This window comes from Erpetoichthys calabaricus, chromosome 16 (assembly GCF_900747795.2).
Source record: "Erpetoichthys calabaricus chromosome 16, fErpCal1.3, whole genome shotgun sequence".
NCBI classification, from domain to species: Eukaryota; Metazoa; Chordata; class Cladistia; order Polypteriformes; family Polypteridae; genus Erpetoichthys; species Erpetoichthys calabaricus.
The window spans coordinates 22,444,076-22,467,917 of NC_041409.2; the positions used below are offsets into that span (position 1 = coordinate 22,444,076).

General features: G+C 40.3%; 1 protein-coding gene across 1 annotated transcript in view; it reads right to left on the minus strand.

Annotated features, from left to right (window-relative positions):
- Positions 1-6,685: 6,685 nt before the first annotated feature.
- The window catches only part of LOC114666572 (erythroid membrane-associated protein-like), a 32,722-nt gene continuing 15,565 nt past the window's right edge, over positions 6,686-23,842 (minus strand). The window contains exons 5-10 of the mRNA XM_028821478.2: positions 18,888-18,992; positions 15,464-15,481; positions 12,858-12,896; positions 12,349-12,375; positions 12,230-12,256; positions 6,686-7,424 (exon numbers count right to left, since the gene is read on the minus strand). Of these exons, the coding sequence (XP_028677311.1) occupies positions 6,883-7,424; positions 12,230-12,256; positions 12,349-12,375; positions 12,858-12,896; positions 15,464-15,481; positions 18,888-18,992 (758 nt within the window). The 3' untranslated portion in view covers positions 6,686-6,882. The remainder of the gene's footprint in view (positions 7,425-12,229; positions 12,257-12,348; positions 12,376-12,857; positions 12,897-15,463; positions 15,482-18,887; positions 18,993-23,842) is intronic.

A 23,842-nucleotide genomic window follows, 5' to 3' on the forward strand; every position in this document is an offset into this window, starting at 1 on the left:
TATACATTGAGTGTGTGGAGCTGATGGTCACTTCACAAACACAGACTAGTCCTGTCTTGATGACAATATATATCTTTAGTATGAATCTATTTCTTATTAATTAAAGTAGTACTAGGGTGTTGTACCGTGTTAGCCATTATGAATGTAGAGAAAAGCCAAGCAAAATGACCCCTTTTATTGGCTAACTAAAAAGATTACAATATGCAAGCTTTCGAGGCAACTCAGGCCCCTTCTTAATAATAATAATAATTCTTTGCATTTATATAGCGCTTTTCTCACTACTCAAAGTGCTCAGCAATTGCAGGTTAAGGACCTTGCTGAAGGGCCCAACAGAGCAGAGTCCCTATTGGCATTTTACATGATTCGAACCGGCAACCTTCTGATTGCCAGTGCAGATCCCTAGCCTCAGAGCCACCACTTCCATCTTACCTGAATAAGGGGCCTGAGTTGCCTCGAAAGCTTGCATATTGTAATATTTTTAGTTAGCCAATAAAAGGTGTCATTTTGCTTGGCTTTTCTCTTATTAATTAAATAAATTAAGTTTTAATAGATCAGTAATTTTCATAAGTAATAATTATATGAATAGTATTCAGTGTTGTTTTATTATAGTTGTACTAGTGAGACATGACATGACATCTTTAGAAGAGAAGCGCAATCTTCACCCACCCATCTGCTTTACTGCCCTGTTTAATTCATTTGTGTTACAGGTGTGTGGAGCCCATCTTGGTAGCAATGCATACAAGGCAGGACCCAAGTGTGGGTGGGACAGCCATCTACTTCGGGGCAAAAATCACACAAAACCATCATAGTTTTGTGATGTAGAAGAAAATCTCGAATCACCCGTCACAGCAGTTCAAAAAAGAGCATTCAGAAGGGTGTTGCAATTTTGATTTCATTTTAGTTTTAGTTTTGACTTTAGTTTTTTTCATAAGGTTTGGGAGTTTTAATCCACGCCAATTACAATTCAGTTATTGAAAACAAAATTCTTTTGAAGAATCAGCCATGTTGAAGTATTTTTGCATTTTGTCATGTCTTCGGTATTACCGTATATACTTGCGAATAAGTTCTCCCGCGGATAAGTTGGGGCTTGATTTTACTGTATAATTTCTGGTATTTTGTTGGTCGTATAAGTCGAATACGGAAAACTCACGCTATTGATCCAATGGATTACGATATGCTACCCAGGCATGTTGTACATGTCATCAGGAATAAGAAACTTGAAGGGGACCGAATGGCCTCCTCTCATTTGTACATTTTGTGAAGCCTCTGTGCTGCGAGTGTGACCTTTCTGAGAGTCCATCCATCCATCCATTGTCCACTGCTTATCCGAGGTCGGGTCGCGGGGGCAGCAGCCCAAGCAGGGAAACCCAGACCTCCCTCTCCCCGGCCACCTCCTCCAGCTCCTCTGGGGTGACCCCGAGGCGTTCCCAGGCCAGCCGGGAGATATAATCCCTCCAGCGTGTCCTGGGTCTGCCCCGTGGCCTTCTCTCAGTGGGACATGCACGGAACAACCCCACCCCACCAAGTGAGACGTCCAGGGGGCATCCTGACCAGATGCCTGAACCACCTCAACTGACTCCTCTCAATTTCGGAGGATCAACGACTCTACTCCGAGGCTCTCCCAGATAACTGAACTCCTCACCCTATCTCTCTATCTTTCTGAGAGTCATTTAAACAATTGTGTGATTGTCCCTTTTGAGACTGGCTGCTGCCACACTGATGAGACTGGTGCCAGCGTCTGGAGACCGAGAGCAGGAGTAGTGGCAGCAGGAGACAGACGTGCGATGTGCTTATTTTACATTCTCATTTTAATGTTCCTTATGATGGTGTTGTCTGTGAAAGGCACTTTATCAGGTAAAGAGGTCATGTCATTTCTGATTCTGCTCTCACTTTTTTGTATCGGCTGTCTTCAGCTTCGACTTTTGTATCCACACTTGTTGACTTGATGTTTAATGATAGACTAGAGGGCTTTGCCCCCTGTTCGCTTCGCTTGCCAACCCCCATGTCTGCGCTACACGCTAGCTTCTTTGCGGTTCTGTCGCTCGCGTATGGGGATGCGGTTTTACAATTTAAACAGATTTCTATTTTCATGGGAATTGTTACATATGCATAATAAAACTATTTTACATTATAGCAAGTAATTAACCATATTAAAAAGAGTAAAACGTAATAATTTGAAAGTAAATTATGTTTCATGTTGAATTAGAGATATTCGTTGCGTAATACAATATTGTTCTGTTTGGCTTTGAAATTAACACGCAAATACTTTTTAAACTTACACTCTTACTGTAAAACTTCAGTAAAAACAATTTTTTAATTCAGTTTTCGTCAATATCGCATTGAATATTGATTCTGTGTTTGGACTTCCATCGTGACAACACAACATATAACTGCCCTTGAGTGAATTTTGTTTCTTTCCCTCTATTAAATAAAATGACTTTTTTGAATGTTTGGCTCTGTGATTTGTTAATTGTCATTGCAAAAAGCTGTTTTAACGGGAAACTGTTAGCGTTTTAATACGAATGGCATATCAAGATCTCCTTTGGTATCTAATGCTATCCCCTGAAGATGGACTACATTACCTTTCTTTGATACATCCTTCTTTCTACAGTAATTCGTGCGGTGGAAGACCAGACGGTGCTAATAGTTGTAGATATTCTTCAGGATGTTGTAAGTTGATGTTTTCATCTTCCACACGATCACCAACAACTGTTACAGCATAGTCTATTGATCCGAATTTAACCAAATTGCTGTGTAACCGATCGTCATTTTTGGCATTTCTCACTACTAGGATTGCATGTTACTCTTTTTTACTGTTCTTTTTGATGTCATTCTTCAATAAGATTTGGACATACAGTGCATCCAGAAAGCATTCACAGCACATCACTTTTTCCACATTTTGTTATGTTACAGCCTTATTCCAAAATGGATTAAATTCATTTTTTTCCTCAGAATTCTACACACAACACCCCATAATGACAACATGAAAGAAGTTTACTTGAGGTTTTTGCAAATTTATTAAAAATAAAAAAACTAAGAAATCCCATGTACATATGTATTCACAGCCTTTGCTCAATACTTTGTTGATGCACCTTTGGCAGCAATTACAGCCTCAAGTCTTGTTGAATATGATGCCACAAGCTTGGCACACCTATCCTTGGCCAGTTTGGCCCATTCCTCTTTGCAGCACCTCTCAAGCTCCATCAGGTTGGATGGGAAGCGTCGGTGCACAGCCATTTTAAGATCTCTCCAGAGATGTTCAATCGGATTCAAGTCTGGGCTCTGGCTGGGCCACTCAAGGACATTCACAGAGTTGTCCTGAAGCCATTCCTTTGATATCTTGGCTGTGTGCTTAAGGTCGTTGTCCTGCTGAAAGATGAACCGTCGCCCCAGTCTGAGGTCAAGAGCGCTCTGGAGCAGGTTTTCATCCTGGATGTCTCTGTACATTGCTGCAGTCATCTTTCCCTTTATCCTGACTAGTCTCCCAGTCCCCACAGCATGATGCTGCCACCACCATGCTTCACTGTAGGGATGGTATTGGCCTGGTGATGAGCGGTGCCTGGTTTACTCCAAACGTGATACCTGGCATTCACACCAAAGAGTTCAATCTTTGTCTCATCAGACCAGAGAATTTTCTTTCTCATGGTCTGAGAGTCCTTCAGGTGCCTTTTGGCAAACTCCAGGCGGACTGCCATGTGCCTTTTACTAAGGAGTGGCTTCCGTCTGGCCACTCTACCATACATGCCTGATTGGTGGATTGCTGCAGAGATGGTTGTCCTTCTGGAAGGTTCTCCTCTCTCCACAGAGGACCTCTGGAGCTCTGACAGTGACCATATGGTTCTTGGTCACCTCCCTGACTAAGGCCCTTCTCCTCCAATCGCTCAGTTTAGATGGCCGGCCAGCTCTAGGAAGAGTCCTGGTGGTTTTCGAACTTCTTCCACTTACGGATGATGGAGGCCACTGTGCTCATTGGGACCTTCAAAGCAGCAGAAATGTTTCTGTAACCTTCCCCAGATTTGTGTCTTGAGACAATCCTGTCTTTGAGGTCTACAGACAATTCCTTTGACTTCATGCTTGGTTTGTGCTCTGACATGAACTGTCAACTGTGGGACCTTATATAGACAGGTGTGTGCCTTTCCAAATCATGTCCAGTCAACTGAATTTACCACAGGTGGACTCCAATAAAGCTGCAGAAACATCTCAAGGATGATCAGGGGAAACAGGATGCACCTGAGCTCAATTTCGAGCTTCACGGCAAAGGCTGTGAATACTTATGTACATGTGCTTTCTCAATTTTGTTTTTTTTAAATAAATTTGCAAAAATCTCAAGTAAATGTTTTTCACGTTGTCATTATGGGGTGTTGTGTGTAGAATTCTGAGGAAAAAAATGAATTTAATCCATTTTGGAATAAGGCTGTAACATAACAAAATGTGGAAAAAGTGATGCGCTGTGAATACATTCCGGATGCACTGTAATACGTCTTCTTTAATTGGGAACTTAAAGTGAGGAAAACGTAAAAATTTATAAGAGCTGAGAGAGGAGAAAATGTGTCTGTCAAAAGCATTCACACGAATGAGAGGTGAGATTACTGTGTACGTGGATGACAATGGTTGAGTCAAGGGCGTGACTTGAAAAAAATCTCATGGCCAAGGTCTCAACTCGTGGGACTTGGAAAAATCTTCCAAAAAGTGTTGTCTTGTCGCAGGTTTTTTTTTATTATAAAAGAGAGATAAGACAACAATTACATACACAAGAAGAAGTCCAAAGTGACCCAATTCATAGTAGAAAGATTCCACAGGTAGCCTGGTGTCCAGAAGTTTAAGGCAACAAACACCCAGTCACTTGTGAAAGTCGGAGGAGTATGAGCACGGCATTACTCCCATTGTTGTTCTCCCTCTCTGGAAGGCAGCATGTAGCTGCGTCTTTTCCAGGTTCCCAAAATCAAGCAAGGTAGGATCCAGCAATTTCTCAGTCCAATAAAATTCTTTTTAAAAAGTTTACTGAAATTTTTAAAAAGAACAAATCACAAAACATCTGATTTTTTTTCATCTTCTTTATATAGATTTCAATTTTGCAATAAAGGTGGTATGAGTTCTGACAGGCTATATATAGTAAGAGCTGACTGAGAAGAGAAGCCAAATAAGGTTGGGGTACCAACATGGTAATGTTGTTTGATAAGGAGTTCAAAAGGATACCGGTAGCAACTCAAGTAAAAATATTTTCTTTCAACAGGAAACGTTGTGGTTGATAGCAGGAGCTCTGCCTACTGGGGTGGTCATTATAGCATCTAAAATCATTTTTAAAAAATCCTCTTTGGATCCTGAAGTGATAGCAAACTATCGTCCAATCTCCAACCTTCCATTTTTGTCAAAGGTTTTGGAAAAGGTTGTTTTGGTTCAGCTTCAGGATCACCTCAAAAAATTCAATCTGTTTGAAAAATTTCAGTCTGGCTGCTGAACTTCTCACAGCACAGAGACAGCCCTGATTAGAGTCACCAATGACCTCCTGATGGCTGCTGAGCATGGCTCTCCATCACTTCTTATCCTCCTGGACCTTACAGCTGCATTTGATACGGTAGATCATAATATTCTCCTTCATCATTTTCACTATACAATTGGACTTTCTGGCATTGCTTTCGAGTGGTTCGAGTCCTATCTTACAGACAGGGCTGAGTATGTGGCCTTGGGGGATGCTAAATCTCATACCCACACTGTCACCTGTGGAGTCCCACAAGGATCAGTCCTTGGGCCGACCCTCTTTAATATCTATATACTACCCCTGGGTCACATCATCCACAAGCATGGAGTTTCATTCCATTGCTATGCCGATGATACGCAGCTGTATGTGAGACTGGATTCAGCTTCTCTTACACCTCCATCAACAATCAATGAGATTGAGGCCTGGATGTCCAAGAACTTCCTCAAGTTGAACAGCACTAAAACTGAAGCTCTTTTAATTGGCACCTCTCATCAACTTCGTTCCTCTGTAAATTGCATTTCCTTTTCTGACCGTACCATCACCTTCTACCCTACTGTTACAAATTTAGGTGTCAAGTTAGACTCCCATCTGTCATTTGATACACATGTCCATCACCTTTGTAAAATTGCATTCCTTCATCTTCGAAACATAGCCAAACTCTGTCCCTAGCTCTCCCTCTGTGATGCTGAAAAGCTGGTTCATGCCTTTGTCTCATCCAGACTGGACTCTTGTAATGCACTCCTCATCGGGATACCCAACAAGAGCCTTCAAAAGCTCCAACAGATTCAAAATAGTGCTGCAAGGATCCTGATGAGGGTGCAGAAATATGAACACATCTCACCAATCCTTTAGGCACTTCATTGGCTCCCTCTCCATCTCCTTCTCGAATACAAACTCTGTTTATTTACTCACCAGTGTATTCATGGAAATGCTCCACAGTATCTCAAAGAACTCCTTATACTACACTCCACTACAAGAAACTAAAAAGTTTAAACAAAGGCAAAGCAAGATAAAAGCAGAGATAAAACAACAATAATTATAGCATTCTTGTTAATAAGCTTTCCTAAATTGTTTTTTAAAACAGCCCACAATCTGCTGTGTTCTCAGGCTCTCTGGTAGGACATTCCAGAGCTGTGGAGCAGCAGTTACAAAGGCTCGGTCACCCATTGTATGAAGTTTGGTCACAGGGGAGCGAAGGCGGTGGGTATTTGCAAAACGCGGTCTGCCAGGCTTGTATATTGGAGCGTCATTTTATACACAAACATGAAAACCAAGACAAGTCCTCAGAAGGTGCATTTTGCATGTAAACATAACAAAAACCATTTCTGCTTAATGTTGCTCAGTCAGCCGTTATCGCCTTATTAAACTCCAAGAAAAATGTGCATTAGCAACAATTCTTATTTTTATGTCCTGCTGTTGAGTGGACAGATAATCAGAGGTGCTGAATTTGTCCTATCGTCATTTTTACAAGGGCTGAAGTAAGGATAAAGTTTATGAGTGAACGTGTCGGTGAAAGTGTGTAGGAGACATCGGGAGTCTGCGTTGTAAAATGAAAGACATCCTTCATCGTAATCGAGAAACACTCCAATCTTCTTTGGCTTCACACTCACTGAGAATGAAGTAGGGGGGTCAGTGAGTGCACAGTATTCGTTTTCATTCTTCAGCCAGATTAACCAAATTCCCTTCTTTGGACCCACAGAAATTTTCTCGTCTCTGTTTACTGCTTCACTTGCGACCCCTAAACTCCAGCGAGTCTTGTCTTCGACCACCACTTCCCAGTAATTACTTCCAGAAGAAAACCGTTCATTGGCGAGCACATTAAAACACATCGGAAGATGTCTTGGGTTGTTGGGCTTATGAAGATCGTCCCCAAGTCTCACCTGCTTGAGGTCTTCAGTAAGAATAAGCCGGGAATGCGCAGTATCAGGATTCAGTGTCACATCAACTGAAAAAAAAAGATAGAACAAGAAGGAATAAGTAATAGAACATTTATTCATCGTACTAGAAAGTAAAAATACCGTCATTTATAGCTTTAAACAAAAGGGGTAGAAGGTGATGCTACTGCTATGAATTACGTTAACACAGTACTGAAAGTCTAAGAAACCTAAAAAATCGCAGATTCACAGCATTCCTACAACACATTGTAACGTGAAGTAACTGTCACGCCTGCAGCACTGTAGTCAGTTTAATCACGCGCCTCTTCATGATCGAAAGTCAGCTTCACAAGTTTGTTAATGATTTCAGTAGTTTAAATGAATCTCCTAATTTTATTAAATTGACTCTTCAATTCCATCCATCCATCTTCCTAACCCCGGGCAGGGTCACAGGGCAGCTAGAGTTTATCCCAGAAATCTTCAAATACAAGGTGGGAGTCACACCTGGACAGGGCGCCAGTCCATCACTGGGTCAACACGCACACAGGCCGATTTAGCATTGGCAAATCCACCCAACCTGCATGTCTTTGGATTGTGGGAGGACACCCATGTGGAAACATGGAGAACATGCAAACTCCACACAGGAACACCAGGGATGCAAACCACAGTCTCCTTATTTCAAGGTGGAAGTGCTACCACTGCACCACCACCATGCCACCTTCACTTAAGTTCTATCGTTTATGTAGGATCCACTCCATTTACAGTTTAGAGTGTTGCCCATGCAAATAAAACTGAGTGAAAATACAGAGGGGTGCCAAGTGGCTAGTGCTTGTGCCTCACAACTGCATTGTCCTCAGTTTCAGTCCTATGCCTGATTGCCGTCTTTTGACATTCTTACTGTACATGGGTGTTGATTTGATTGGATCCGAAATTCACCCGCTGTGGCTGAAAGTGGGTGTCTGTGAGTTTTCTCCGTGAAACATTGGTATCCCTAAGGTTAGAGCGTCGTGAGACAGGTTAGTTTTACCCTACTGATGATGGTGTTGTCGCAATAGCAATCCTGCTCAGTACAAGAGGAACCGCAGTTTCAGATATTTGGTGTATGTGCTTGGCTGAGAAGGCAATGGTGCGAAGCTGCAGGATTATGATTGAATGCCTCTAAGTTTGAATCCCTCCTAAACGTGAAGATACCATAGTGCCACGGAGCTTCAATGGGCCAGGGATAGCCAGAGGCCTTCCTCCTCCCGTGAGGGGAGGACCAGCGTGGAGTGCCGTTCAAGACAGGGACCGGCCAGGATCAGCAGGGACTCCGTCTTCTTCTTTTACACTCCACGCTCGTGGGGAACCCAGTGCTAAATTATTCATAGATGATCTGATTGTCGGACCTACTTGCCTTATGAGGATAGGCTCTGGAAATCTTGCCATGCTAAAGTCTATGAAAGGAAAATATTAGGTATGTGATAAATTGCCATGAAAAATATGTCTGTCCATCTCTCAGCTATCATTAGGGGGAGGCTGGCCAGCTATGCAGAAAAAAACGATTATTTGACAAACCATTCCTGTTCAAGTTATCTCTATCAAGGTGCTTGGGTTAGAACCTTTAAGTTGACCAGATAAATAATAATACTAGTTGCAGACTTTTGAAATATCATATTATAAATCTAAATATGCTGTATTACGTATCTACCTCTGTCAATCACTTCTAATTCCATGGCACTCCATCAGATGGTGTTGACATCTCTACATGCGTACCTTCTGGTTCTTTATCACCACCTGTGGTCTGCAGTTGCAGATGTTCACATTTCATCTGGACACAGGCAATGCATTAACAAGTGGATGACCTTAAAGGCAAAAACACAAAACTGCCTAGGATCAGCAGCATGGCACATAAGGGAAAAAATGAAGGCCTGAATGTGACATCGTCAATCTGCATGAGTGGGGAAAGCCGTGCAGCCACATTCACAAAGTGAATTCTGAAGTGGCAACCCTGTGAGGTGGATGAGAAATGTTTAGGGTTAGGACAAAATTCATTATTATTTTTCTAAAATACTCCAGCTGAGCCATGGCCTCTGTTTTGTTTTTGTTTAGGTGTTTTGATTTCTTTATTTACTAGTGACTTTTAAACCTCTGCTCATCAAAGAAGTGCCTCTCATGAAACAAAGCTCTGTGGGTCACTCTGTCAAGGTTGCTGCAATGTCCATCACGGCCAGCAGATGCCACTATGGCTCTTTTCCTGACAAACATGCTATGTGCTTGTAGGCCATGTTGCATGGACATGCCACAGTTCACTTTGTGGAGAACGTCAAACCCAATAACGTGGCGGAGGAAGAAGACCACACCTCCAATTCTTTAGTTGTGTATGACTTTCTGTTGTGTTTGGAGAGAACGGCTTGAATTTGGAATAAAAACACTCAGTCAGCCTGTGAGCAGATGTCCCAGCAGTTGTTCTTCAGTCAGCAACAAGGGGGGCTCCGCCCCCTGCTCGCTTCGCTCGCCTACCCCCGGTGTTGGGTATCCTGAAATACATTAGTCAAGCTTGTTCGTCTTGGAGCCGTGCCCGCTTTGCTTGCGGCATTTCAGACGCACGTTGTAGGCGCCTGCGTTCATTGATTTTATCCAGCCGGGCTCGTGTTTGTATATCCATCAGTCGAGCTCGTTCATTTTGAATCCGTGCCTGCTTTGCTTCCGCAGTTTCAGACGCGCGTTTTAGGTGCCTGCGTTCATTGATCTTATCTAGGTGGGCTCATGTTTGTATCGTTGAGCTGTATTGTGTTTGAATTCGGTGTAAAGCGTTCAGCGGTTTGTACAATCCCTAGCAGCACATTATTCCTAACTTCACTCCGCAGTAGTGCCACTCACAATATGGCGGTGACGCCTGCGCCTTCCGTAGTAGTGCCACCCACAATATGGCGGTGACGCCTGCGCCTTCTGTACTATCACTGTGGACCTGTGGGGCCGCCGTAGCCTGTTCCGTTTGAATCTGGGCTGCAGCGCAGAATCCTCTTTTTTGTATGGCTGTATCGTTAGTCGTTAGCTATGGGCGCGTTGTTGCTTCATTTCTCATTCACGTCAGTTGAGCTGTTTTGTTTTTGGGCTGTGACTCCTTCGTCCGCGGTGGATACGACTTCGCGTGCGGTTTATGAGATGCGCGCTGTACGCGCCTGCGCAGTACGTCTCATGGTCCCATTGCCGTGTATTTGCATCCATGCCATCCGGTTTACCATTCTCGGTTAGTAATATGGATGCTGTGTACCCACACTGCTCTTCTTTTCCTGTCTGCCAGCATGTCCACACCATCTGGTTTCAGCAAGAAAGACCCGAAGCCCACTTACTTGGCCAAGGTATCCCACTCCTCCAGTTCATGGGTTGTGTTATATGAGTCACCTCATAAGCTCTCGATTAAGACAAAGATCAAGGCCCAGTTGTCTAAGAGTTTTTGGATGACAGACGGACAACCCTTAGCATTTTATATACAGTAGATAGATAGATAGATAGATAGATAGATAGATAGATAGATAGATAGATAGATAGATAGATAGATAGATAGATAGATAGATAGATTTGGAAAGCAGTAGTGATTTTACTTTTTTTTTATGGATTGTGCCTTCCATACTGTAACATAATCTTTAGGCTCAATAAAACAATTTAAGAAAAATATTCTACTCGATAGTGAAGCAAAGAAGCTTTCACTGCCAGAATTTACAAACAACTTTATGAAAAGCAGTTGTTCAGAGCCTTTTGGAACTGGGCCGGCCTTACATATCTTTTTAGGTGGTCTGCTTTTTATTTCTAGAACAGTACAGAGCCCAACATGGTATACATACATACTCCAATCAGGGGGTGCTGAAGCCTTTCTGAGCAGCACTTGGCACAACACAGGAAACACTGCAGGGCACGCAGACATGTGCACCACCCTCATTCACACTGGGCTGGTTTAGAGCTACTAAATAATGTGAACCCTGAGCATTAGAGAAGTGAGCCTGACCAGTGCAACACCATGATGCCCATTTATAAAATAATTAAATAATAAAATTAAATTAATTAAAATAAAATTTGGCATACATAAAGATAACGTGATTGTTATCTGCAGTTCTGTGATACTTTTTTTTGGCTTGTCTTATAGCTTTTCCCCACTGCACATGTGGAAACCGTGTGTTTGTGGTGACACTGGTGACGTTCAAACTCATATCTCTTGTTTTTGTTTTTCTTCTTCTAGGAGTGAACATGGCTGCTCCGCTTTCTGCTTGCATTATCTGCTTTTATAGGCTGAAGGTCTACCAGGGGCTGAAATCCTCGTTCGTTCATCAGTATCATAGTATGAACTTGCTCAGTGTTGTCATTGGTAGTGGATGTGGATGATCATCCCACTCCTGCTTCATCCTTAACATTTGTTCCACCATTTTTGAACATATTAATCTGTTCATTACACTCTGTTGTGGTAAAATAAAGTCTCCAGATTGTACAGAAAGCCTTCTATGGATCTGAGCCCCTGGTGAACCTTCAGCTCATTAAATGTGAATCTCTGCTCGCTGCTTTTCTTTACCACTGTGACCACAGACATTTCACGTTTCCACATGTGTGCAGTTGCAGTCAGCCCAGATAAGACTATCACAAAAGTGCAGATAGCTATTGACTTAAACTTGTATAAAACATCCATCCATCCATTTTCCAACCCGCTGAATCCAAACACAGGGTCACGGGGGTCTGCTGGAGCCAATCCCAGCCTTGTATAAAACAATCACTCTGAAACGTTTTTTTTAATTAAAAACTGGATGGGTAGTTAAAGGATTGTTACTTGGCTTTTGTTGTAAAGGAGAACATGAAAACAGAAAAGCATGTTAAAAATGTCATCCTACAATAAATGTTATAAACATACCTGCCGAGTCACAGATTCTCTTCCACTCTGAAACAAAGAGATGTTAAATAAATAAGAGATAACGTGAGAAATGGGAGCACACAAATCTGCTGTGAAAGAGTAGAAGCTCGGCCACCGACCTGCATTCCGGACACGGCTCACCTCCTCTGTGGAAAGAACAGACGTGCATTAATTCAAGTAGGCCTCTAGTTTTATTTACGTGCTAAAAATAATTATTTCCTTCTTAATCTTTAATAACCACTTAATAGCGTCAATAATATATTTTAACTGTAATTTTGGCTGAATTCTCATAAAAACATTTTTCTGTTTTCAAAACATTTAACTTTTCGATGTCTGAACTTATTGAAGTATCTATCACACTGAGGAATCACTTATTTATTGAGTAAAAATATGTATTTATTTAACGATATTTTGGTATAAAAAACATATTAAAGAAAACAGCATTGGGTTTCAAAGGGGGCTACTTCACTTCATTGAAAGTTTGTTTTATAATGAGGCTGAGCGATTACAAAAAGAAAGATTATGGATGTGGTTAGATTTTTAATCATTTACCAACATAAGTATAAAATGCTAAATAGACATGTATTTTTATATTTTTTTGAGGATATGGTAAGTAAAACAGTCTTACTGATTTCTTTCCGCAAACAGGAGACTGGGAGACACTCGTCTGAAGAGGAAAGAGACAAACGTGATAAATATGAGTCAGCAAATGCAATCGTAGGTGAGAAATCAAACACACGCAGCCTAACATTCACAGAATTGTGTAATCCAGTTCAGGGTGTGTAGGTCAGCAGGGTACAGAAGCACATTGCTGGGTTTTTGCTGTGCTGTCCACAAGCTGGTTGGGACCACTGCCAAGACAGGATGCCATGATGCCATCTGGGGGCTGTTTGGGACCACATCTCGGATGGAAAACAAAGCAGAGATCTGGGGATTGGAAAGCCCATCATAGATGGAGAAGTAGAGGTGGCCAACAGAGGACCACAGACCACCTATTAGTCCTCCCAACCACAAGGGAGCTAACCCCAGGTTGCAGCCAAATATAGGCGCGACTGGCCCTTTAAAATGATGCAAGCATGAACCATTGGTCAGCCAATTGGCCGTGACCCCGGAAGCAGTGAAGGGCCACATCTTATGTATAAATGTCTACGGGTGGAAGTGTGTGTGTGTCTCTGTCTGTCCGGCCCGGAAATGAGAGGTGGAGTCGGGGTAAGGGCTCCCCCTTCTGAGGAAACAGCAACTCGCTCAGCCGCTAATACACAAATGAGGCGACCACGTCGGCAAAACAACACCTCCGAGGAGAGAGAAACTTGCTTAGTCGCTGATAGACAATGGAGGCGAGCAGGTCAGCAAAATGAAACCGCCGAAAAAAGAGAACTTTGCTTAGCCACTAATGCACAACCGATGTGATTGATTAATTGATTGAAGTGCCAGAATCCATGGTTTCTAGTAAGTGTAGAAAGAGGACAGAAGAGTGGAGGAAAAGTTAGGCCAAGGACAGAACGTTGTGTATTGTAGAGATGGAGTCTGAATTCTGAAGTGTTTAATGTTTTATCTTTGTATGACCTGTGTCTGTATCTCCCTGGAACCCTTTTTTCTACAAATAAATCTCTGTTGACTAGACTGTGTTCTTTTAAGTGAGGGATCGATTCGAGAGTGCCCTCCATTAGTCACAAGGGACATTGAGGAATAAATACAAACATATACTGAATATGAAAATAAGCACAAAAACAGATTTCTCTTCAAGACCTAGAGCCAATTTGAGGCATTTACAGCAACTATACATGAATTTAATGGCAGACGCCACATGGAGACCAGCACCCCGACTAGAGATATACTGGTAATCTTGTCAAACTGGGAGACCCACAGTATGGGAGGATAGGGGAGACAGTTTATGCAGGGTATTGTATCCCCTGGAATGCTCAATGCCAGCCCCCCTGGATTGCGACATGGCCAAGTTTTCCCACAGGGCATCTTGGGAATTGGAGTCAGCCGGCTCAGCCCTGTTGGGGCACTAAGGGAACTGGCAAACAGTGCTGTGCCAGGCTCCAACTTTACCCAGAAGTGCTTCTGAACGGCACCTTTGGGTAACCAAAGTACTCCCAGATGTAACATAAAAGGAGCAGCCCCACTTCAATCTGGGAGTCAGAATCAGGAGGAGGAAAATGAAGCTTGTAGAGAGGAGTAGAGGAGAAGGAGAAGACACAGGGGTTGGGAAATTATGGGAAATTTTTACTTCTGTAAAGATTTGTGATCAAGGTGTGGGAAACTCTTGTTATCAGTAAGAGTTTCACACAATAAAACCTGTTTGCCTAGTGAACTTGTGTCTGAGCATTTGGGTGTTTGGGGTAATGCAGTGCACCCTGGTGACCACGAATTTAAGAACAAATGCCACTGTTTTGCTTTCAGCACTATTAAACTATTTAAAGATGTTATCCCACCCCTTTGGTAGTGTGAAAGTGTATTGTAAAAATGTTAAGCATTTGCGCTGTACTGATACAACCAATAAACTGTGATGACCACTTCCAGGAGTTTGCATCGAATTACTACAGAATCGGCTCTGCTAGTGTCCAACCAAACTTTTCTTTTTCTTTTTTGCTTTCTTACCGACCACTGCTCGCCCCACAATGAATGCTTTATTTCTACAAGAAGATAATAACCAACATGCTAATTCAACGAGAGGACTCTGTGGGCCAGCTGTAGTGTAGTGAGGGAGTCACAGGTGGTGTGAATGGCGAGGGCTCACGTGGAAGAAGGAAATGGTGTCTGTGTGGCTCAAGTGGACCAGCCACTCCTCAGGTTAGTCAAGGTAAGCTTTATTGTACTGTACTACTGGACTTGCTATAAGGTTTAAAAAGATTCACATTTATTTCTGATTTAGGATTTTTTTATGCTTGTGTATGATAAAATTATTTCCCTCTCCTTTCTACATTTACATTGTAAATATGCCCACAGTGTGGACTCACTTTCAAATTTAAAAATAATCAATGTAATACAAAAAGTCATCTTAACATTTAATTTATACACAAATTAGCCAGTCTCATGCTATTTATATTTCTTACATATATACAGTATATTGTACTCAGCTTGTGGACCAAAAAGAAAAATGAAATCTTTATTTTTTATAAACAGTAATAGATTTATAGATAATAGATTTATTTGTAATTTTTAATGCATAGATAATAGATTCAATTTCCTTTCATATCTTTTCATGTATTTTAATGATTTACTTACCATAGAGTTTCTCAATTTCTGAAAGGAAAAACAGAGTTTAATTTTTATCTAAAAATAATAGAAACAAATGTACATCAAATAAACACGTCCTAGAATACCCATGAACAGCAGCAGGGATAAAATGGAATCTGGAAATGAAGCGTGTACTGTTTCAAAGTCCAAAGAATTCCTCTTTGTATTTCAGTTTGGTAGGAATTTATAATTAAAACCTCACACTATGAGTTTCAATCCCATCTCTACACATCAGTGTCTTACAGATGGCTCTGGTGGAAACAAGTAAATAGTTGAACCTTAGAAAGTGGAATCTGTGGAAATTACACAGTGGTAACTACAGATGACACAAAACTCGGATTTGGTTTAGGTATGAAAACTAAAAATGTTTAGACATTAGAACATTAGAAACATTGTGACAAGAACAGGCCATTCAGCCCAACAAGCTCACCCATCCTGAGCCTATGTGGAGTATTTGCTATTACTCCTGCTCTAAACATGTTCTGCTCGATCTTTTCCTTCATAATTTTTTTCTATTCATTTACCTGTGATGCACATTAAGCTTACTGGCCTATAGCTACTTGAATCTGCCTGGCCACCCTTTTTACATAAAGCGATAATATTCACTAGCCTCCAGTCTTTAGGAATTTCCCAGGTGTGCAGAAGTTTATATGTGTACTCACTGACTTCCTTAAGCACTCGTGGTCCTGGTGATTTGTTTGATTTCAGCCAATTTAATCTGAACAATACGTCTCTCTCTACAATTTCCAAATCACTCACTGCCTTAGTAGTCCCTGTTGCTTTTGAGCGGCTACAGTGTTCTTCACACATATTATCCTCAATAAAGTACTAGTAGAGTTCACACACTGCCTTACCGTTCTTAATACTCTTCAGCTAGTCCTTGACTGTTGTTTTACTAAAATATTGAAAGAAGCTCTTTGGGTCATCTTTTGCCTTTTCTGCAATATTTCCCTCTAACTGTCTCTAGGTCTTCCTAATATTCTTTTCCACTATTGCTCCCTTTGCTATGGTTCAAGCTGGAGTTACTAGTCTTATATGACTTATTCAGCCGTTTTTTTCTTTGCAACTTACTTTTTATCTCTGTATTTATCCACTCCACAGTTTTCTTTAATTTCTTACTGCTTCTACATTTTTGGATGAATTTGACCTGCATCGTGTGGAAAACACTTAAACCTTCCGCTCATCTCCTCGACTGTCTCCAGGTTTTAACTGTTTTTGTTTTAGAATACACTCTGTGAAATGCATTATATTGTGGTCACTAGATCCTAATGGTTCAATTGCCTTTAAGCCTTCAACTGTATCCTGATTATTACAGAATATTAAATCTAGACAAGCTTTCTTCCACATTGGTGCTTTAACATACTGTGTTAAAAAAGAGTTGCTGATTACATTTAGAAACTGCTGTTCTTGTGCTTGATCATTTGTAAAGCTAACCCAGTTAATATTTGAGTAGTTAAAGTGACTATAATGTCCCCCTCTGAACTTTCCTTTTTAATATTATTAAAAAGATGTAAATTGAAACCATTGTTGGCATTGGGGGTCCATAACACAGTCCTAATATGAGGCTTTGGTCCATGATGCTGATTAGTCAAATCCAAATATCCCCATTAAGCTGTGGCTGACCATCTCACCAACTGTAGGAATATTTTTAAATGTGGGAATTTAAAGTATTAGATTTGATTACATAATGGAGGCCTGAAACTTCAATGCTCCCTGTATGACAAGGATTTCAGTGGACTAGTCACACTAATGAGGTTTCATCTGGAGTACTGTGTGCAGTTTTGGTCTCTGGGATACAAAGAAGATATAGAAGTGCTAGAGAAAGTCCAGAGAAGAGCGACTAGGCTGATTTCAGGGCTACAGGGGGTGAATTATGAAGAAAGATTAAAAGAGCTGAGCCTTTACAGTTTAAGCAAAAGAACATTAAGAGGAGACATGATTGAAGTGTTTAAAATTATGAAAGAAATTAGAACAACAGATTGAAATGATTAAAATGAATTCAACAAGACCACTAGGCACAGTTGGAAAGTTGTTAAAGGTAAATTTTGCACAAATATTATGAAGCTTTTCCTCACACAAAGAGTCATAGACACATGGAATAAACTACCAAGTAGTGTGATGTACAGTAGAAAATTAGGGACCTTCAAAACTTTACTTAATGTTGTTTTGGAGAAATTAGGTGGCTAGAATTGTCAAGCTTTGTTGGTCGAAATGATCTGTTCTCTTCAAATATATTTTTGATGTTTGAAAATACTAATATCAAAAAGAACAACGGATGACACTTTATTTGTCTATTAACATTGTTTTGTTTTGATTTAAAGGCCTTAAAGACTTAAAGGGACTAATTGTTGCAAATTCTTCCACAGTGAACCACAAAAAAGGGGAGCAGGCATCCAAGTATTATTTCAAGTATTAGTTCAGATCTGGATTTCCTGGATTGGCCTCACCCTAGACAGCCTTACCCCAACCTTAATAAAGGCAAGCTGTGGCTAAGAATCTTCAATGTTGATGAAAATAAAGAAGAGGAAACTGTTAAACCTCTGATTTAACACAAACCTAGGCAATATATATATATATATATATATATATATATATATATATATATATATATATATATATATATATATATATATATATATATATATAATATATAGTATACAGTGGACCCTTGACTTACGAACTCAATTCGTTCGCGAGGGCTGGTTGTAACTCAAGTTGGTTGTAAGTCAAGACTATTTTTCCCATAAGAAATAATGGAAATGCCCTTAATGTGTTCCGAACCGCCCACAGCAACACTTACTTAACTTTTTTTAATAAAAAAGGGTTGTATAATGTGCATAATTTACCAAAAACACCAGTAATTTTTCCAGTTACACCACTGGGGCTACAATGTAGACACTGCCTGGATTGCTACATTTTTCCAAAAAATTAAAAATAAACAAATAAAAACATAATGTTATCCTCTGTATTTTAGTATGTTTAATTATTAATTATTTTTACTAGGATGCCTAAACTAAAGTGAGCAAACAGTGAAACAGCAGCAGCATTTTCTTTATAAAACTATCATTTTACTCAAATACACAGGTGATGCTACCAATGAAAGTAAGACTTCAATGTAGTCCCACACCAAGGATAATTAATTACGTACCAACAGGCCAGCTAAACACCAGAGGCGTTACAGGATGTGTAACAAAGGTAGAACAGGTACGAGAGGATTGTTCAGTGTGATGGTCTGAGTGTCACTACTTCCCTAAAATGAAAGTAACTTACTGTATATTTATAACAGCAACACACTTACTGCCTGTGCCAGCCATAATTCCTTGTAGTTTATATTAACTGTATAGATTCAGAAAGTATGATCAGAGATTTCAAAAAACATGCCCAGTTCCCTTAAGAAAAACACCAGACATACTCTTTAGTTGTCTCCATTTGTACAACGTCAGCACAAGTCCAGGAACACTGAGAAGTCCAAGGAATATAAAGACCACCATCCATTCTTGAACTCCTGAAATGTAACCTGCAAGTAGAAACAGGTGGTCAGACCCTCTGGACTAATTGCCTTTCTAGAAAAAACTGAAATTTTGCCTAAAGTAAACTTTTTTTTTGTTATGTCTTTACATTTTGAATTTTTTAAACAAGCTTTATTTAATTACTTTAAAAATTAACATTTGAAACTGCAGAAATAACACCACTGGAAAAATGTTTTGAGCATTCTGACCACTAACCAGAGCAGAATAGCTTCATGTTTCATAACTTGCTTGAAGGAAAGCTTTCATATGTAAGAGGGTCCTTTGGCACAGTTGACATACTGTTAAATTAAACTGGGATACATTACACAAGAAAACAGTGAAAAATAATAAACAGCCTGCAAAAGGAGAACAGGAGGATGAAACTACTCTTTTGGAGAAGATATACTCACATGTAAAAAGAAAAAAAAAAACAGAAAGCATTTAATGGAAATATTTGGATAGTGCCGTATTCAGCAGGGCTACATGCTACTCTGACTGGAAATCATGCTGATTTGTGAAGCTTTTTCCTCACAACACAGAAAAGCACATACAGTCTCATGTTCTGTAATTCCAGACTTTTACTACAAATCTGTTTGCTATTCTGCACAATCTGGTCAAAACGTCTGGCAATCATTAACCACTCAATCTGCAAATTTGGGTTTTCTTAACATTTTCTAACTCTTTGGAAGTCTTTAGATTTTAACATATAAACAAAGAAACAATGAAATAAAAATTATGTTACCCCACTGGAACCCCTGGCTGACCTATGTGACGCCTAATGCTGTCACCCACTCAACTACACACATGATGCTCTCCCTTTCTACCTCTGGCCAGTTCCTCTCACCAGTCGAGTGCTTCTCATCAGCTCTTCTCTAACCCATATTCTATAGGCTGCTCAGACACCCTGTGACCTAGAGCTCCATCTAGTGGCCAGGTGGACATCTAATCACCAGACCTTTCCATCAATAGCAGGGGAGCATGAAGATATAGCAGACAGCAGTTCAGCCCACCTACCTACCTAGGTGATATTTCAAACAATTATGAGGCAAAACAACCCACTTTCTGCAATCTCCTCACTTCATTCAGCATTTTAAATAGGGAATCCATTCCCGGGAATCCCGCATTTCATTCCCAGGAATCCCGGGCTCCAGGGGATGACACAGTACACGGGCATCTCACATGTGAATGGTTTTAGAACGACCGACACTTATTTTTAATAAAACTACTGCAATATGTTGACACGAATAAAAGACTAATCTTATCTACAAGCAGTTCATGCTGTCATATAAGTACATGTGTCTTTAGTTGTGGTAATAAAAGCGTAGAAAGCACAACGTCCTCACAGGTGGTGCAGTGGTAGTGCTGCTGCTTTGCAGTAAGGAGACGGTGGAAGATTGTGGGTTAGCTTCCCGGTTCCTCCCTATGTGGATAGCGCTTTGAGTACTGAGAAAAGCGCTATATAAAAGTAATGAATTATTATTAACGTAACAAATTATTATTATTAACGTGTCCAACGTGCGGTCGTCCAGGCTAGAGCACACCTTCATGCAGAAGTACGCCAGCCGCTGAGAAAGCACGCTCTGCCTCCACTGAAGTAGGCGGCACAGTCATCAGATACTGATACACTTCTTCTAAACAACGCCCGCGCTTGCCATTGCTCTGAAACACCGCCATTTCAGCTTTCACTGATACATCCAGTTTCTTGTTATCATTCTGTGATGGCAAGTTTCTTGGCACAGATAATGTGGATGCAACAGACTGACGCATTGCAATTTCAAGTTGCTGTTCAAAGCTGTTGTCTGATGAAGTGCAAGCTGCAGCAATGGCGCCACCTTCATTATTTTCAACTATAACTATATTTCTTGATCGATTTTTACACTTTTACACGCTATATATGCAAGCTTGGCTGTTCACCCTTTTCCCGGGAATTACAGCAGGTTCATTCCCGGGAATGAAAAATGTCCGGGAATGGATTCCCTAATTTTAAAATTGTTATGCTCCTACATGTAAACAAAATATGTATTTAAAATTATTATTTTTGTAAATTACGTTTTTCAGATATGATTTTAATATTTGTGTGGTCATTTACTACAAAGATAAGCAGCACTGGAGTAAATATGGAGCCAGGTATTAATAACACAGGTCAAGATATTTTGTAAATTTTTGTGTTTCTCTTCTTAAATTACTTTTTTCATATCAAATCACATGTAGTAAGCCCAGATACACATCCAGAAAAAAATGTTTTGCTCAAGTTAAAATAACATTCCAAATTCATATTCAAGTAAGGTGCTGCAAGTTTTCACAAATAGTACGAGTAAAACCAAACTTTTGTTAAATGTTCTCCTTTGTTTTAGCTGTAGCTCAGCATATGCATTCAGGGAGTCATTATCCATCACACGTCTGCTATGCATGTATGTATGGCTAAACTAGGGAAATACTAACAGTTCTGTAAGTGTAACAAAGTCCTTGGTCAGGCCTACATGGGTCTCTTCTTCTTCACTTGCTGTTTGTAACCAACTTCAGGGCCATCTCTTGTCACAGTCCACACAGTGCTCCACTTCCCCTGGTATTTCTGTTATCAATTGCTCCTCACTTGCTGCACCACAACTTTCAGGTAAAAACGGAGTGAAGAAAGTGAATTTCCAAGGACATGCTGCAGCCCAACTTAGGATAAGATGAAAGCCGTTTCTCAACAATGTTTTAGAGATTTTCAGCTCTCTTTTATCCCAGACAACATATCCACACCTCTTTAAAAGTGTCCTGTGCACCATGGAGAAGTTCATCAAAGTGACCATCCATGAGAGGGTCTCGTAGCTGTAGTCCAGTGAAGATCCCCTCCTTTATCTTTGAGCTTCTCAGTTTTGCAGACTTTTCTCGTAGGTAGCTGAAGCCGTCTCCCCTTTCAGATGATCATCTCTCTCATTTTTCATGGTCATATTTGTATTCAGGGGGTCAAAATGAGCTATTTACGACCAAGAAACCATTTAGTCTGTTGACCACTATAAATATTTTTTTTCCTTTCTTTGCAAATGTGCCAGTAGTTTCTCATTATCATTTCAGTAATCTGTTTTATAACTTGATAGTTTGCTTTCTTGTTTTATGGTGGTTGTGAGAATACACAAGAGTGTATGTAATGTAATGTATGTAACGTCTGCAATTTAGGCTTAAAACCGTACAGCAACTATAGCACAAAGTCGCAGGAGAGGCTTCTCCTCCAGAAAATTAATGATGAAAGCAGTTTTTTTTTCTTGTTTAGGGTAAATGGGAAAACAGAAATTCTTTTTTGGTAAACTTTCATTGGGTTTGAAATGAAGTCACCTTTTTGTTTCATAGCTTAGTCCAAAACTCTGGACTGAATGAAAAATTCACAAAAAGAGTTTAAAGATTTCTTTTTTTGCTTTCTTTGCTTCTCTGTGTGTTTCTCCCTAATGGTAGCCGATTAAGCAGCTGATCCACCTGCATTTAGTGATAATAGTGCCAATTTATTTTGGTTGGTTGTTTTTCTTTTTGGTTCTTTTGCATTACCTGAGCTTATTTTACAGATATGGGCCATCCCCGTGGAGATAACCAAGCAGCTTACCAGCAGCAGGTTTCCTTTCTAGGTAGTGTTAGTCTCGCGAGAGGTGTTTGTTAGGTTCTCTTATTCTAACTTGAAAACCATCGTGTCTTTTTGTCTGGCCCATAGTTATCCTTGGTGGCTGCCAGTTTTGTTTTTGTCCAATTTGCTCAGCTGGCCAGTCTTACTGGAGTGGTAGGCCGAAGATGACACCCCTTTCAAAATACACTATGACTGAAATGTGAACCTTCTGAAAGCAAATAAAAGGATAAAAACTAATAATGACTGAGAGATGAATAAAAGGAAAATGAAGCTGACAAAAGTTCGTTGACAGAAGTCAGAAACCAGAAAATCGCAAGGATCCTTCTCAGGCGTAGCTCATACTAACATAGATACGTTTTCATTTTAAATGTTTTATGTCCACACTAACATTTTTAGATTGTTTTTCCAAAAGCTGTTCATCCATCCTGAAATTCCATAAATGTTTAAATATTTTTTATTGAGCAGCCACGGTTTGCCAACCTAGAGTGCTGCTTGTTTATGGAGCAAACCGGAGGTGAATCCAAATGGCCGAACACACAAGGCTTGTTTGTCACAAACTACTTTTAAAGGTTACAAATAAGGAGAAAGCTGCCAAATCCTTGGAAAATATAGAGTGCAAGATGCAAAACGTTTTGGAAATGACAGTCCCCAAAGCAAAGATAGCATCACAGGGGACAAAACTGAGTGCAGTGCCTGGTCACATGAGCATCATACGTCAACATTTTCAAAAAGCGTTGTTTTCCCTGCTCAGACTGGTACATGAGGTGCAAAGCTTTATACTTTAGAGAGAATTTTCCAAAAAGATTTATTTCGAAAATACTATTTCAGTGTGGAAGGCCAAAGCGAATAACAAAAGATACCTTATTATTGCTGTTGTGAACTGCTGTATGTCTGATGTGCCCAAATGAAATCCAAAAATCAGTAGTAAAAGGAGAGAGTTACAAAGGCCAACTAACAACGGGTTTGTTCTTTAGTATAGATTGGGATTAATAAAGTATCTATCTATCTATCTATCTATCTATCTATCTATCTATCTATCTATCTATCTATCTATCTATCTATCTATCTATCTATCTATCTATCTATCTATCTATCTATCTATCTATCTATGGTCTTTTTGAGATTATCCACAAGCTCAGATGCAGAGCATACCATGCCACCATCGTAAATGCCCAGGACATAACGGACGTTGTGTTTCATGTTAACTTCGATGGCCGCCATAGCTATAAACAATATGCTAACCACCATAAACAGCAATGA